This window comes from Camelus bactrianus, chromosome 21 (genome assembly GCF_048773025.1).
Source record: "Camelus bactrianus isolate YW-2024 breed Bactrian camel chromosome 21, ASM4877302v1, whole genome shotgun sequence".
Lineage (NCBI taxonomy): Eukaryota > Metazoa > Chordata > Mammalia > Artiodactyla > Camelidae > Camelus > Camelus bactrianus.
Genome location: NC_133559.1, coordinates 19,817,359 through 19,829,832, shown reverse-complemented (window position 1 = coordinate 19,829,832; position 12,474 = coordinate 19,817,359). Strand labels below are relative to the sequence as shown.

The following is a 12,474-nucleotide window of genomic DNA, read 5'->3' as shown; positions in this document are numbered from 1 at the left end:
TGGCTTGTGTAATATTTGAATATCTGAATGAATATTTTAAACACTCAAGGGTAAAAGGTGGCTCCCCACCTTTGATTTTAATAGGTAAAATTAATAATTTGTCAACTTTGAGTTGACTCACAAAAATGTTTTAAGTTTGGTATCTAAAATTAATTTTCATCTTTCTTAGAAAGATTCTGGTCAAACTGCAAAAAATGTTGCACAAGACTACCCCAAATTTTTGTTTTTTTAATCTAGCAAAACATTTCAAGTGTATATTTTGGACTACAGCAAACTATTTTTATTCAGATATTTCATTTTTAAAATGAAAGATTTCGTTTTAAGGCTAAAAACCCCACGAGGTTCAAAATTTCAACAATTTTGTGATATTTTACCAAACCTGACACATAGTTCCTTAAAAGCAACAACAACAAAAACAGAGATTGGGCAAAGCTAATTAGTAAAAATATGATCCAGGCTAAATTCTTGCATTTAACAATCTGGCATAAGGAAATACATCATCTCTTAAAATGTGCTACTGCAAAATAAATTGTGCAATGAAGGTTTTTTTACCTTAAATAACAGTCCCATGACTAGTAAATAAAGTAGTAAACAAGAGTTCACAAAATGTAAAATATAAACAGGAAGGCAATACAAAAAATGCCTCACAGAATATTTACATAGTATCACCCCATTTTAAATGCTTTATATAACCTGTAGCAGATGCCACTGACAGGAGTCCCCATAGAGATCATTCTATGGGACCCTACAAGGCACTGCCAAGGCAGTGACTTAGAGCTCTCTGAATGACACAATAGCTGGGTCAGAACATAAAGGAGACTGTCCCATTTCACCAGATTCCAAAGGGACTCCAGGATAACGTTTCAAATAATCGTCTCTTAAAACATGAGGTTAACATATTGGTACTTTTTTTTTTTTTTTTTTACTTAGCTTGAAAGAATGTTTTATAAATTGTGCATGCGTGTGTGTGTGTGTGTATGTATTTAAGTTCATTAAATGAGGAACATTTTAAAATTTTACTCTTCTAGGAAAAGGTAGTATAAAGCATAATATTTTTCTTCCAGTACAAACTTTTGAGTACAACAAATAATACTTACGAGGGAGTAGGTTTGAGTATATAAGTATTTTTAATAAATTTGAAGTAGCATTTACCATTATGGTTTTTTGAATAATATCATCTATTTTTCTAAATTATAAATCTTTGGATGATGCCAGAATGTGGAAGTGTTTATATGAAACTAATCCCACATTAAAAAGCATAAGATAGCTTATGCACATGAAAAAACACATGCACAACTATCATCATGAAGAATTTTAAGTAATATAAATGTTTTAAAGTTTAATATTTATTGGGACTTTTTTTTAATTAAAAAAATCTAAGTTTTGGCTAACTAAACAACTCAGCGAGGATTGTGACTAGTGTTCACAGGGTCAATCGTGACCTCATCCCAGGAAACAGAATCTTGAGAGTATGAGTGAAAATGGACAGAGTTGAAGATTTCTATAACTTCTCAGTCTCACAACTTTGGCCATCCTGGGATGTAGCTGTCATTTTGTTTCCTATTACCGAAGTTACATTTATCATCTGTTGCAGCCACATAATAAAAACAATACTAAGTAAATATCCCTATAAGGGAATTATATAATCTCCTTATCAAGCTATCCAAACACTTCAACCCACAAAAATGAGGCCTGTAATTTTTTAAGAGTCCAAAGAATGTCCTTATTTCAATGCAGATTTTGGATTTTCTTCAATACTGTAAGGTTAGTACATTTCCACTGGAAACGCTTCTGTTAAATCACCCTACTTTCCTAGGAGTAGTCCATTATGATTTTAATCTTCGTGTTGGACTATAGAAACGAAACAAATATTGGCTGTATGCTATTATTATACATAAACTAGCAGTCCTCTGTTTTTCAGAGATTTTAAATGATCACTTACACATTTCTCATTGCTATTAAGAAAAAGAAGCCTCTTTTCTCCTTGAAACAAAACATGCTATTCTTTAAAATTTTTTATTTTGGAATATTTTAAATAAAAGCCATCATTTCTTTTTTTTTTTTCCAACTCTGACTTTAAGGTATTAATGTAAACTATCTAAATCCAAAATCCTTTTGAAATGATAGTTTCTATTTTATTCCAATGCCTTGCCTTTTCCTAAGTGCCTCCCAATAACTGTGCAAAATACATTTACCATGTATGAAAATGACATTGGGGAATTTATCTTCTACTTAAACTATCTTCAATCCAGGAAGCCATATAATCGGAGGGGGAAAAAAAAGAATCCATTAATCTTCAATGATGAAAATTAAGAAAATTTTAAGACAATCTATCTCTAATGGTAATTTTACCCTGTAATTCAATAATTTGGCTTAGCACTTGAGATACCAGGACATGATGAATTATTACACCGAATTTACCTATTTATTTGCTTAATCACATCTTCACTCAACCAAAAGTTACTTAGCGCCACTTATCAGCACCATGTCTGCTGGTGATAGAACATGGAACGAGACAATGGCTCATAGTCTCAAGAAGCTTACAGATGAGTTATGTCAAATTTCACCTTTTGAAAAAAAAATCTCTTAAATTCATCCATTTCTATCAAATTCCCTCAACCCACCCCAGACCAAGCTACAGATACCACAGCAATAGCTTTCTAACAACTCCCCAATCCAGTTTTGTCCTCCTCCAATCCATTCTCTATAAGGCAATCAAAAGGATCTGTAAAAATTTCAAATCTTATTACGTGACACTCCAGCTTAAAAAACTTAAAAGGCTTCTCGTTGTTCTTAGGATCAAAATCCTTAATCTTTATTGAGTCCTTTTCTTTGTTCCAGTCACAACGGCCTAAACTCAGTTTCTTAAATTCATCAGGCTCAATCTTGCCTTAGGCATTAACAGGAGCCTTCTCGGACTGTTCAATGTAATGCCCCCCCGACACCCTCGCTGTGATTCCCAACCCAGACACTCCTGAAGTCAAACACATCACTGGATTTATTTTCTTCATAGTTTGTAATCTGAATCTTACAGGTGTTCTTGATTGTTTATGTTTTCTTTATTGGGAAATATCCTTCATAAGCAGGCAGGTACCTTGCTAACCATTTTATCCTTAATGTCTAGGATAGTTCTGGTACATAACAGGTGCTCAGAAAATCTTTGCTGGGATATGTTCAGATGATTAATAGCACAGCACTGACACTTAGCAGCTGGCTAAATTACTCATTCTGAGTCTCCATCTTCATTTCTAAAATGGAGAACATAAAGTACTGACTTAGTTCAGTGCCTGGTAAACTATAAACCCTCAATAAATGTTAACCATTATGATGATGATCATCATCAAGACTATCATCCAGACTGACAGCTGGCCTTCATGAGCTTAAGCAGGTAGAGTGAACAGCAGAGATACTTTTCACAACCACAATTACTGTAGAACTAGGGAGCGTCTTGTTAACTGGAAGTACATTTGCTCTGGCTGAGCATTCAGACTAATTTGGATATACAAGGTGAGCCTGCAGTGAAGCAGGACTAGACGCTGAGAAGAGCTGAGTGGATGTACACAACAGAATGAGGAAACACATTGAGTCTGGGGCGATCCAGACTGACAGCACTGAGGGGAGAGATGGGAACGGGAAGAGACAGACAGACAGAAGGAAACGTACTAGCACAAGGATAGTACTGCCAATGACACCCCCAAGTGGGGTGTCCACTGGTTAAAGACTGCTGTGCAGAGGGTTATCTGATATTCTGTTTGAGGTTGTTTGAATTACGGTATTGCTTCCTCAAATTCTTGGTAAAGGTAAGTACTACAAATATCCCTATGTTATTATTTTGATAGAAATCAAAAGAGCTAAGTATCACCCATCTAAGATCCCAGGGGATCTATGTGGACACACAAGCCTGCGTGTCCAAGCTCTGCCCTCATCCCCATAAACAACGCCTCTCTGACTTGGGGTATGCACAATGACAGAAAGCCCTTGGGATTTAACCCAGGAAGAGGTCTATGTAACCCCCAGAAATGCATTCTGGGTCACTGTGTAGGGAATTTCAGAGTCTAGGGTACTGGAGTATGACTGAGAAGGACAGCCAGGTTTGGGCAAATTCCATTGCTCATTCGTTAGAAACTATCTAATCCTGTAAAAAATGGTCTATTTCTTTTCAAGTTGCAGAAACCCCAATTTGAGAGTAGTACTAGAAGATAACATACAGTCAAGTAGATTAATTATGTTTACCATAACCACACTGTATTATACAGATTCGCTGAAGATAATACATGAAAATAACACTGTTTGGGACACAGGGGGAAATCTTTCTATTAAGATCTTCTCTCAGTAACATTATAACTATTATTATTGCAATGTTGAATAATGGTTCAAAAAGTGCAGTCCATAGTTGCTTGAGGGTGCTCATGAATCCATCTCAAATTTAAGGGTAGGGTGGATAGATCCATTAACGATGGGGAGAAAGCAGGAAAAATGCTGGGGACTTACTATTACCATCATGCCAACTCTAGGTTAAAACTGTTACACAGGTTATTTATGCTACTGCCTCTGCCAGCTTGGAGAGGAAATCACATTTTCGGTTATCATCATCTCTAACCCACAGGCTGGACGGGAGGCAGTATGGAAAAGTCTCACTGAAGGACTGGGATCTGAATTCCCTCTTACCATCTGAATCTTATCATTCTCTGCTAAAAAAAAAAAAAAATCCCAGATCTCATACATCCTATCTCGTAATATGAAACAACAACAACAACAACAACAACAACAAAACTGGAAATTAGAAAACGTATGAGTCAAACAATGACATTACAGTAGGAGGGTCTAGTATTACTTGCAATGGTGAGAATAAATATAGAAGTGTGACAACTAAAAGTTTATAAATGCACTTAATAAAATATGATTTCTTAGAGTCCTACAAACTCCCTTTGAGGTGATTTGGTCAGCAACAGTCCCCTTTTGATAGGTGAAGACCGAAACTCAGAGAAGTCTGACTTGTTCCAACACTGGCAGTCAGCCGTAGCAAACTCACACCCTCCAGCACCTCACCCTTTTCAATGCATCAAGCATATGGTCTATAGGATCTTTTGCTCAATTAATGTCATCCTGAAAACAGTTCAAAGCATTGTTCTTTAACCAAAGATATATTTCATAAATCATTTCTATTTATTACAAACCTATCATAAGTTAAATAAAATCATACCTATTCATATGACATAACATGCTCTTTATTCAACAGCCAAATCGACTGTAATGGAAGCATACCAGTCTAATTACACAACAAAGTAGGGAGATGAGGGAACACGGAAACAAATGATAATCCTCTATGAAAATTCAAATATAAATTTATTATTAGTTAAATGGATAAATCTATAACTAACAATAATATTTGCTGTGTCACATTTCCTCGGCTAAAAGGAGATACACTGCCAGGTAACAGGATTTCCCAAGTATGTAGGTGCTGATGTGACAAGATACCTTGGGGACAAAGTACAAGCACTCAACTTACCAACAAACTAACTCCAAAAGTTGAGTAAGAACTCAGGCTAATCTTCCCAAAGGAAAATTGGAAAGTTGGGGTTTTCGACACTGCCCACAGAAGCATTTCAATCCATAGGTAGTTAAACTATGGCAGCAAGACCTCTGTGAAATCTAAGCATCATTTAAAACATTGCTGCTAAAGGATGGGTGTTCAGGGTACAAAGTCAAGAGGCCAGAGACTGCTCACTACCTCAGAGCCCCACCCCCCTGACATTTCCCCTGACCTCCTTTCCCCATACCCTCCCTTCCAGCCTCAGCCCCCTGGAGATGCAGATAATTATTTGCTGAATACTGGTAAAGAGCAAGAAACAGTGCTGACCCTTCCCTTTTGCCCAGCCAGCAGGCTCAGAGGTGGTCTGTGGTGGTAGGAAGTCCTGGCGAGAGAAACAGAGCAGGGTGGAGAACCACAGTGGTGGTGGCCAAGGGGTGGTAAGGTGGGAATGAATGAGGATGGTTCCAGGAGAAAAAGGTTCTGCCCCACTGACACAAATACTTTGAAGACAGGGGTCACGAGTTAGGCATTAATATTTGGAAAATTTCCTTTCTGGTTTCTTGAGCAGAGTTTTTCATAAGTAACAGTAGTGAATGTCTACAGTGTAGCTGTATGTGATACATCAACTTGCTACCCTGAACTGGAGTGCTCCTCTTTGGCCACCATCTTCTCTTGCCCAGACTGCTGATACAGCTGGTCTCCCTGCTTCTGTTCTTGCCACCCTCACTCCATCCACACACATTCTAGCCCACCCAGCATGCCCAACCGAGCAGCCAGAGGGATCTACCTAAAACACAAATCTAATCATGTCACATCCTGCTGAAATAGGTCAATGGTTTTCCACTACCCCTGGAGTAAAATCCAAATCACTGGGTGGGGCCTTGTCAAGCCCCACCCACCGATACCTCTGATTTTATTTCCTACTTCCCTCTCCCAGGGATCCTACTTCTCAGCCACAGGCTTCCTGCCCACTCCCACCCTGGCGGGTTTAATATGCTCACTCTGGAATGTTCTTCAACTAAATCTTCCACACAATTCATCATTCCAGGCTCTGCTGCAATGTCACTTCCTCCCAAACACCCAATCCAAAGGTGCCTCCCCCAACAATTTCTAGCTCATTGACCTATTTTGTTCAGAGCACTTAATACCTGACATTGTGTCAGTCTGCTTTTTCTCTCCATGGAGCAGCCAATTTGTCTGTCATTTACTCTTTCTTAAAATGACCTAAACTAAGAAAACCACCCTTTTCTCAACTTTCTTCATCTAAATCACTCCAGTTTATTTCAAGGGTCATTCTTATCCTTCCCCACCCACCACACACACACATCCAACCACCGTCCACACACATACATTTCATAAAATGTTCTCTGGCACTCAGTTAATATTTCAACTGCACACATGTATTTTCTATTTGTTGTCATCAAGTGCTCATGAGGGAGCTTCAGAGCAGAGAATTTGTAAAAAGGTATTCTCAGTTTATAGTGGGGAGCGGATGGCCAGGGACCATGACCTCACCAAGCTCTCAAAGCCTCTTCCTTCCCTACCAGGAGCATCAGGTGTCTTCCAGTGGGCTTGTTTCAGTACCCATGCAGCCAAACAAAAAAAATCCTACAGATGTATTCCAACAGCAGTAGCTAACCCCAGACTCGTCAGAGCCCTGGTACTGACACCTAGAGAAAAGCCAATGCTGTGATGCCTGGAACTCATCTTAATATATCCTCTGTGGAATGAAGGTGACCTGGAAAACCCCAGCATCTCAGAGATTCTTGCCTCCATGTGTGGTTGAAGGCATAAGCTCTGGAGTCAGACAGCTTGGCTTCAAGTGTCTGCTTTGCCACCAACCAGCTGTGTGACCGTGGCAAGTTAGTTATCCTCACCAGCGCCAAGTGTTCTGCCATCTAGGACACGGAGTCCTACAGAAAAGGCTTTTCAAAAGGTTGTGTGTTTTTTTCTCTTCATTTACTCTTCTGAAAAATGCAATAATAATAGTACCTATCCTTAGGGTTGTAATGTGGATTAAATGAGTTAAGTAATAAATATAAAACACTAGTTTTATTAATATGATTCCTCAGCAAAAACCTTGCTTTCCCTAGAATAACTGAGAAAGGCCCCAAGACCAGTACATAAATGACCATTTAAATCCTTGAAAACAAAATACATCTAACAGAAGATCTAGTAGGGCAATTGAACACAAAAGAAGATAATTTACTGATTTTTATATTTTGGAAGGCATCTCAGAGCTCCTGAAGCCATGGGCTTTAAACACAGGAGCTTCCAGAGAATGACAGGGTGTCTACGCAGCCAGCACAGGAAAGAAACTACTGCTAATCCTCGGATTCTCACAATGACCAATTCCACCTTTGACGGAAGTCAGTAAAATATGAGACATAAAAATTTGAAATAAAGCATTTGAGTAGAAATTTTCTTTGGGCATTTCTATAAGACTTGGTTTCCTTTACTGCAGAAATCTTAGTGACCATCAACGGATCAACTGGTATTTATTCAACACACCATTGTGCACAAAGCACTTAGCAAACAGAACTATGCAGGACGTGAAGCTTTTCCTCCAACAATTGACAAAGGCACCTTGCAGTGCTTCCAAAAGACACCAAGCCAAGATTGGAAGGACTTTTAACCCTGAAATGCATGCCCTGTATAGTCAAATAAAACTGAAACAATCTCACCTGTAAATAGTTTTGCTATCACAGAGTACTCTTAGTCAATGTTTGTACGCTGCATTATAAGCACCAAAAACTTCTCAGGTCAGACCAGAGCTATTAAAATTTCCAAAACACTGCTTAATTTCCATCGAGGCCCTCTCAAATTTACCAGTAACACTTTATAGCACTTCAATAGCTCTGTAAGACTAGTATGATTTTTTTTATGCTTTTCTAAGTATCAAGTTTAAATAAGTAATAAGTCACAGGACTAAAATTATTAACATCTAACATGAACCAGAACACCATAATTATCATAATTCATGCTTTTACATAGCTATCAAATTCTCAAAGAAAAAAATTCATATAAACAATTTTCTGGGACTCACTTGAAGACCAGTGATTTGGACATTTTCAAAAGCCTGTCATTTGAGACTGAAGTCACAGCAGCAATCCCCAAAAGCTTTAATAACTCTGTATCACTGCTATTAATTTTGCTCTATTACTTTGAGTATTTTCAACATATTATTTAATGAAAATCGCTTTAACTAGACCAGTAGCTTGCCATTATTACAACGAAGGAAGGGATCCCTGACTCCATTTCTTCAGGTAAACAAATATGTGGCTATATCAAAGAAATAAAAGAAACTTGAGGGGAATATTATAAAATTTTTAGATCTATGAGGATGTTGTTCTTGGAACAAACATCACCAAAGCTGTCTTTACTGAAAGAGGACCACTAATGTCTCAAAATTGTATATCACAATATTAGTTAATTTGAAATAGAAGCACTTTAATTAAAAACAACTCTGTCACCCTCTGCGGCTTACCTCATCATCCTTGTACCAGGACAAGCTTTCAGCGGTCAGGACGAACCAGTACCCCTTCGAGCCTCCTTTCATGATGCCGATGTTGCTGATGGTGAGCCACCCTTTTCGAATCACCTTCAAGAGAGCACAGACAAGTAGAGACGTTCAGTTTAACATGCGCCAATTTGGGAACACAGGTCTCATGCTAAGTGAAGTTAAAAACAAGATACAAGTTACAATAAGAACAGAATTGTTCCCTCGAAGCACAACCGCTATTAAACTACTCAAAATAATGTATCTTGCAAGAGCACAGATAACCAGCGGGAAGTCTCTCCCGTCAAATGAACAAAATCATAACCGCGAACTTGCATGGATGGTGGAAATAGAGCAACTGAAACAGACAAATAAACTAAGGCAGACAAATAGGCTTGTGCCAGGCCTATTTATGGCACTGCTGCTACAATTAAAATATATTTAGTTGATTGGATGAACAACAATAGACTCTCCATGCCCACTGTCTCTTATCCCCTTCCAGCCCACTGGCTCATTTGTTTGCCTGGTTTGCAACTCATTAGGATTTCCACAAGAGACTGGCCACCAAATGGTGAAAAGAAAAAACTCAAGCCAACCAGTTAATTCCTGTTAACAACTCAAATAAGGCTGAATACGGGAGAAAGCTGAAACAATAAGCTAAAATTAAAACTTTGGGGCTTTTGAATAGTCTAGCTCTTTCCATCTACTTCTGGTTGTTATTTGCCAAGCTTCAAAATATGTAGAATTTTCATAAAAATCTTTAAATAGCCTTTACATTTTAAAACATTAACAACGTGGACTACAGACTTGACAGAAGTTATTTATAAATGGAATTTACGTGAAAATCTGTTTTTTTCTCACAGTTGTTGTAATGTTAAATGCTGTTTTCCATACGGCATAATTCACCATCTCCTCTATGCTAGATAAGTTGTCATAGAAATGAAATACTATATGGAATTGTATGATATTCTTCTAAATGTCAAAAACTATCTTACATCTAAATCGTTCATTATCCTAGAGATACTGAAATATTTTTTAAAATTACTTATTGAATGGCTACTTATTGAGTGTCAGTTCCTAAGGGAAATGAAAATATCCTAATAATTAGAATTTTATATTTATAATCTTTTCATATTTATATTTTATTTCTTAAGTCCTCTAGTTGAAGAAAGAAAGTCAATTCTATAGAAAAGTGTGAAATAAGCCAAGGTCATTGTGATCTTCCAAGCCTCTTCCCACACTCCCAGTCCCGGCCACCTTTGATTGCCTGTTTCAGCATCTCCCAAGTGCCCATTCTCCTTTTTTAACTCTACAACTTTTAGAGACTCCTCCCCTCCCATTACAGAACCTCATTCAGGTCCAAACTAAAGCAGTTCTCTCCATTTTTCAAAATTTCTCCTTCTTATACTCTACTTCAGAAAGAAGGACACAATACTTCTCAAAGTATGGTTTCTACCACTTTTACTATAATCATTGAGATGCTTTCTAAAAACACAAGTTCTTGGGCTACCTTCAAGTCCAAATGAATCAGAATATGTATATATGGAACCCAGGAATTCACATTTTAACATGTCTCAACGTAACTCTTAACTCATACTGAAGTTTGAAGACCAGCTACATGCATACATATACATATACACATACATACAATCAAAACTTCATTCACCTTAGAGCAAATGATGGCATCTAATTTTTAATAAGAAGAAACTGGTTATTTCCCAGTAAGATTGTCACCTGCCCTACCAGGGCTTACCAATAGCATACTAATCACAGTACTCAATGAACGCATATTTACTATTTCATTTTATCAGGTATCTCTGAATAAGAGGAAATACTTATCCAGATACTCCGCAAATTGCAACAAGAAAAAATCACTCTTTCACAGAACGATACAACAGGCTGGCTTCATTAAGGAGAGCCATGAATTTAGTTCAACAAGCATTTCTTAAGAATTTATCATATGTCATGATGAAAAAGCATGATAATGCCACATCCCTGCCCTCAAGAATTTTATGGTTTTCCAGGGAATGAAGATCCATAAAGAGGTAATTTCCACATAATAGTGTAGTAAGAGATGTAGGTCAGCAAGGGAGGGAGCACTTGACACAGCGGAGGAGAAGCTGATGGGCTGTCCTGGAAGAGACGGTAGCTCAGAAGAGCCTGGAAGAGAATGAGAGTCGCATCAGGAAGTAGTCTGTTTGTTTTCCATAAAGAAGGACAAACGAGAACACAATAGGAAAGAGCCACTTCATACAGAAAATGTGACGTGGGATGAAGAAGCTGAGGCTGGAGAGGCAAGTGGAGTAAAGTCAGAGGGGATCCAGTTCAGTAAAACCCCAAATGTTAATGGTAACGTTTGGCAGTACCAAACTAAATTTCAAGTACACATATAAATCTATTTTTAAGCTTATATGACCGTCTTAGTAGGCTGTGTACATCTAGGAATACACAGAAAAAATTCAAAGTATGACATAAATAAATAATATTTTAGGTGAAATAAGTAATATTTTAAGTTTTTTATTCTCTGGGTGAAATGTATTTTATTTGTTACATTTATAACCTTATTACTGACTTCTCTGTGATACAGAGTGAGTGTGCTGTCATCTTTCTCTCTCTCTCTATATATATATATATAAAATAAATTTTAACTGTTTTCTTATTCTCTAAATAAAAATACATATGTATATGTGCTACTATAGCATCCGGAATCCCAGTGAATTTTACCTGCTCCCTGGGACAAACTAGATTATGCAAGCTACTGCAATAATCTGAGTGAGAAATGACTGAGGTGTGAAGTAAAGCCATGATGTAGAAAACATGAAAACAAATAAACTTAACTGGAGAAACACCTAGGAGATAAAATCCATAGGACTTATGCCTGGATGAGAGGGGGACTAGTGAAGGCAAGGACTCCAGAACTACACTGCACAGAGGCCTCCAGCCACACATAGTTATCGAGCCCTAGTGACTACTTGTAATTCAGATGTGTGATAAATGCCAAAAGGACGCTGAATTTTGAAAACCTAGCACAAAAGAAATGTAAAATATCCCATTAAATGTTTTAAAATGTACCACATGTTGAAATGCTGATATTTTAAGACCTATCAGGATAAATAAAATCTATTCTTAATAGTCATTTCACCTGCTTCACTGTATTTTTTAATGTGGTTACCAGAAAATTTTTGTATTATATATGTAGCTTGCATTATATTTTTATTGGACACCGTGCTGTTCTAGAATGATTCTGAAAGTCATGGGCCTACCAAATCAGAAGGAACAGAGGAAGAGAACTGAGTTTTGGAAAGCGGGGAAGTTCATGATGAATTCAGCCAAGGCCATGTTGAACCTGAGGTCCCTGCGGGGAAACACAGGTGGTCGTGACCTGACCTCTGAAGAAAAATGGGGATGTTAGGTGTGGAGACGTAGACTCACAAGTCATCAG

The 12,474-nt window shown here is 37.6% G+C and overlaps 1 protein-coding gene across 5 annotated transcripts in view; it reads right to left on the bottom strand.

Annotated features, from left to right (window-relative positions):
* Positions 1–12,474, bottom strand: part of DNM3 (dynamin 3) — a 459,598-nt gene that overhangs the window by 241,828 nt on the left and 205,296 nt on the right. For all 5 annotated transcript variants that reach the window (XM_074349798.1, XM_074349800.1, XM_074349799.1 and 2 more), the window contains one exon: positions 9,021–9,134. In XM_074349798.1, coding sequence (XP_074205899.1) covers positions 9,021–9,134 — 114 coding nt within the window. The remainder of the gene's footprint in view (positions 1–9,020; positions 9,135–12,474) is intronic.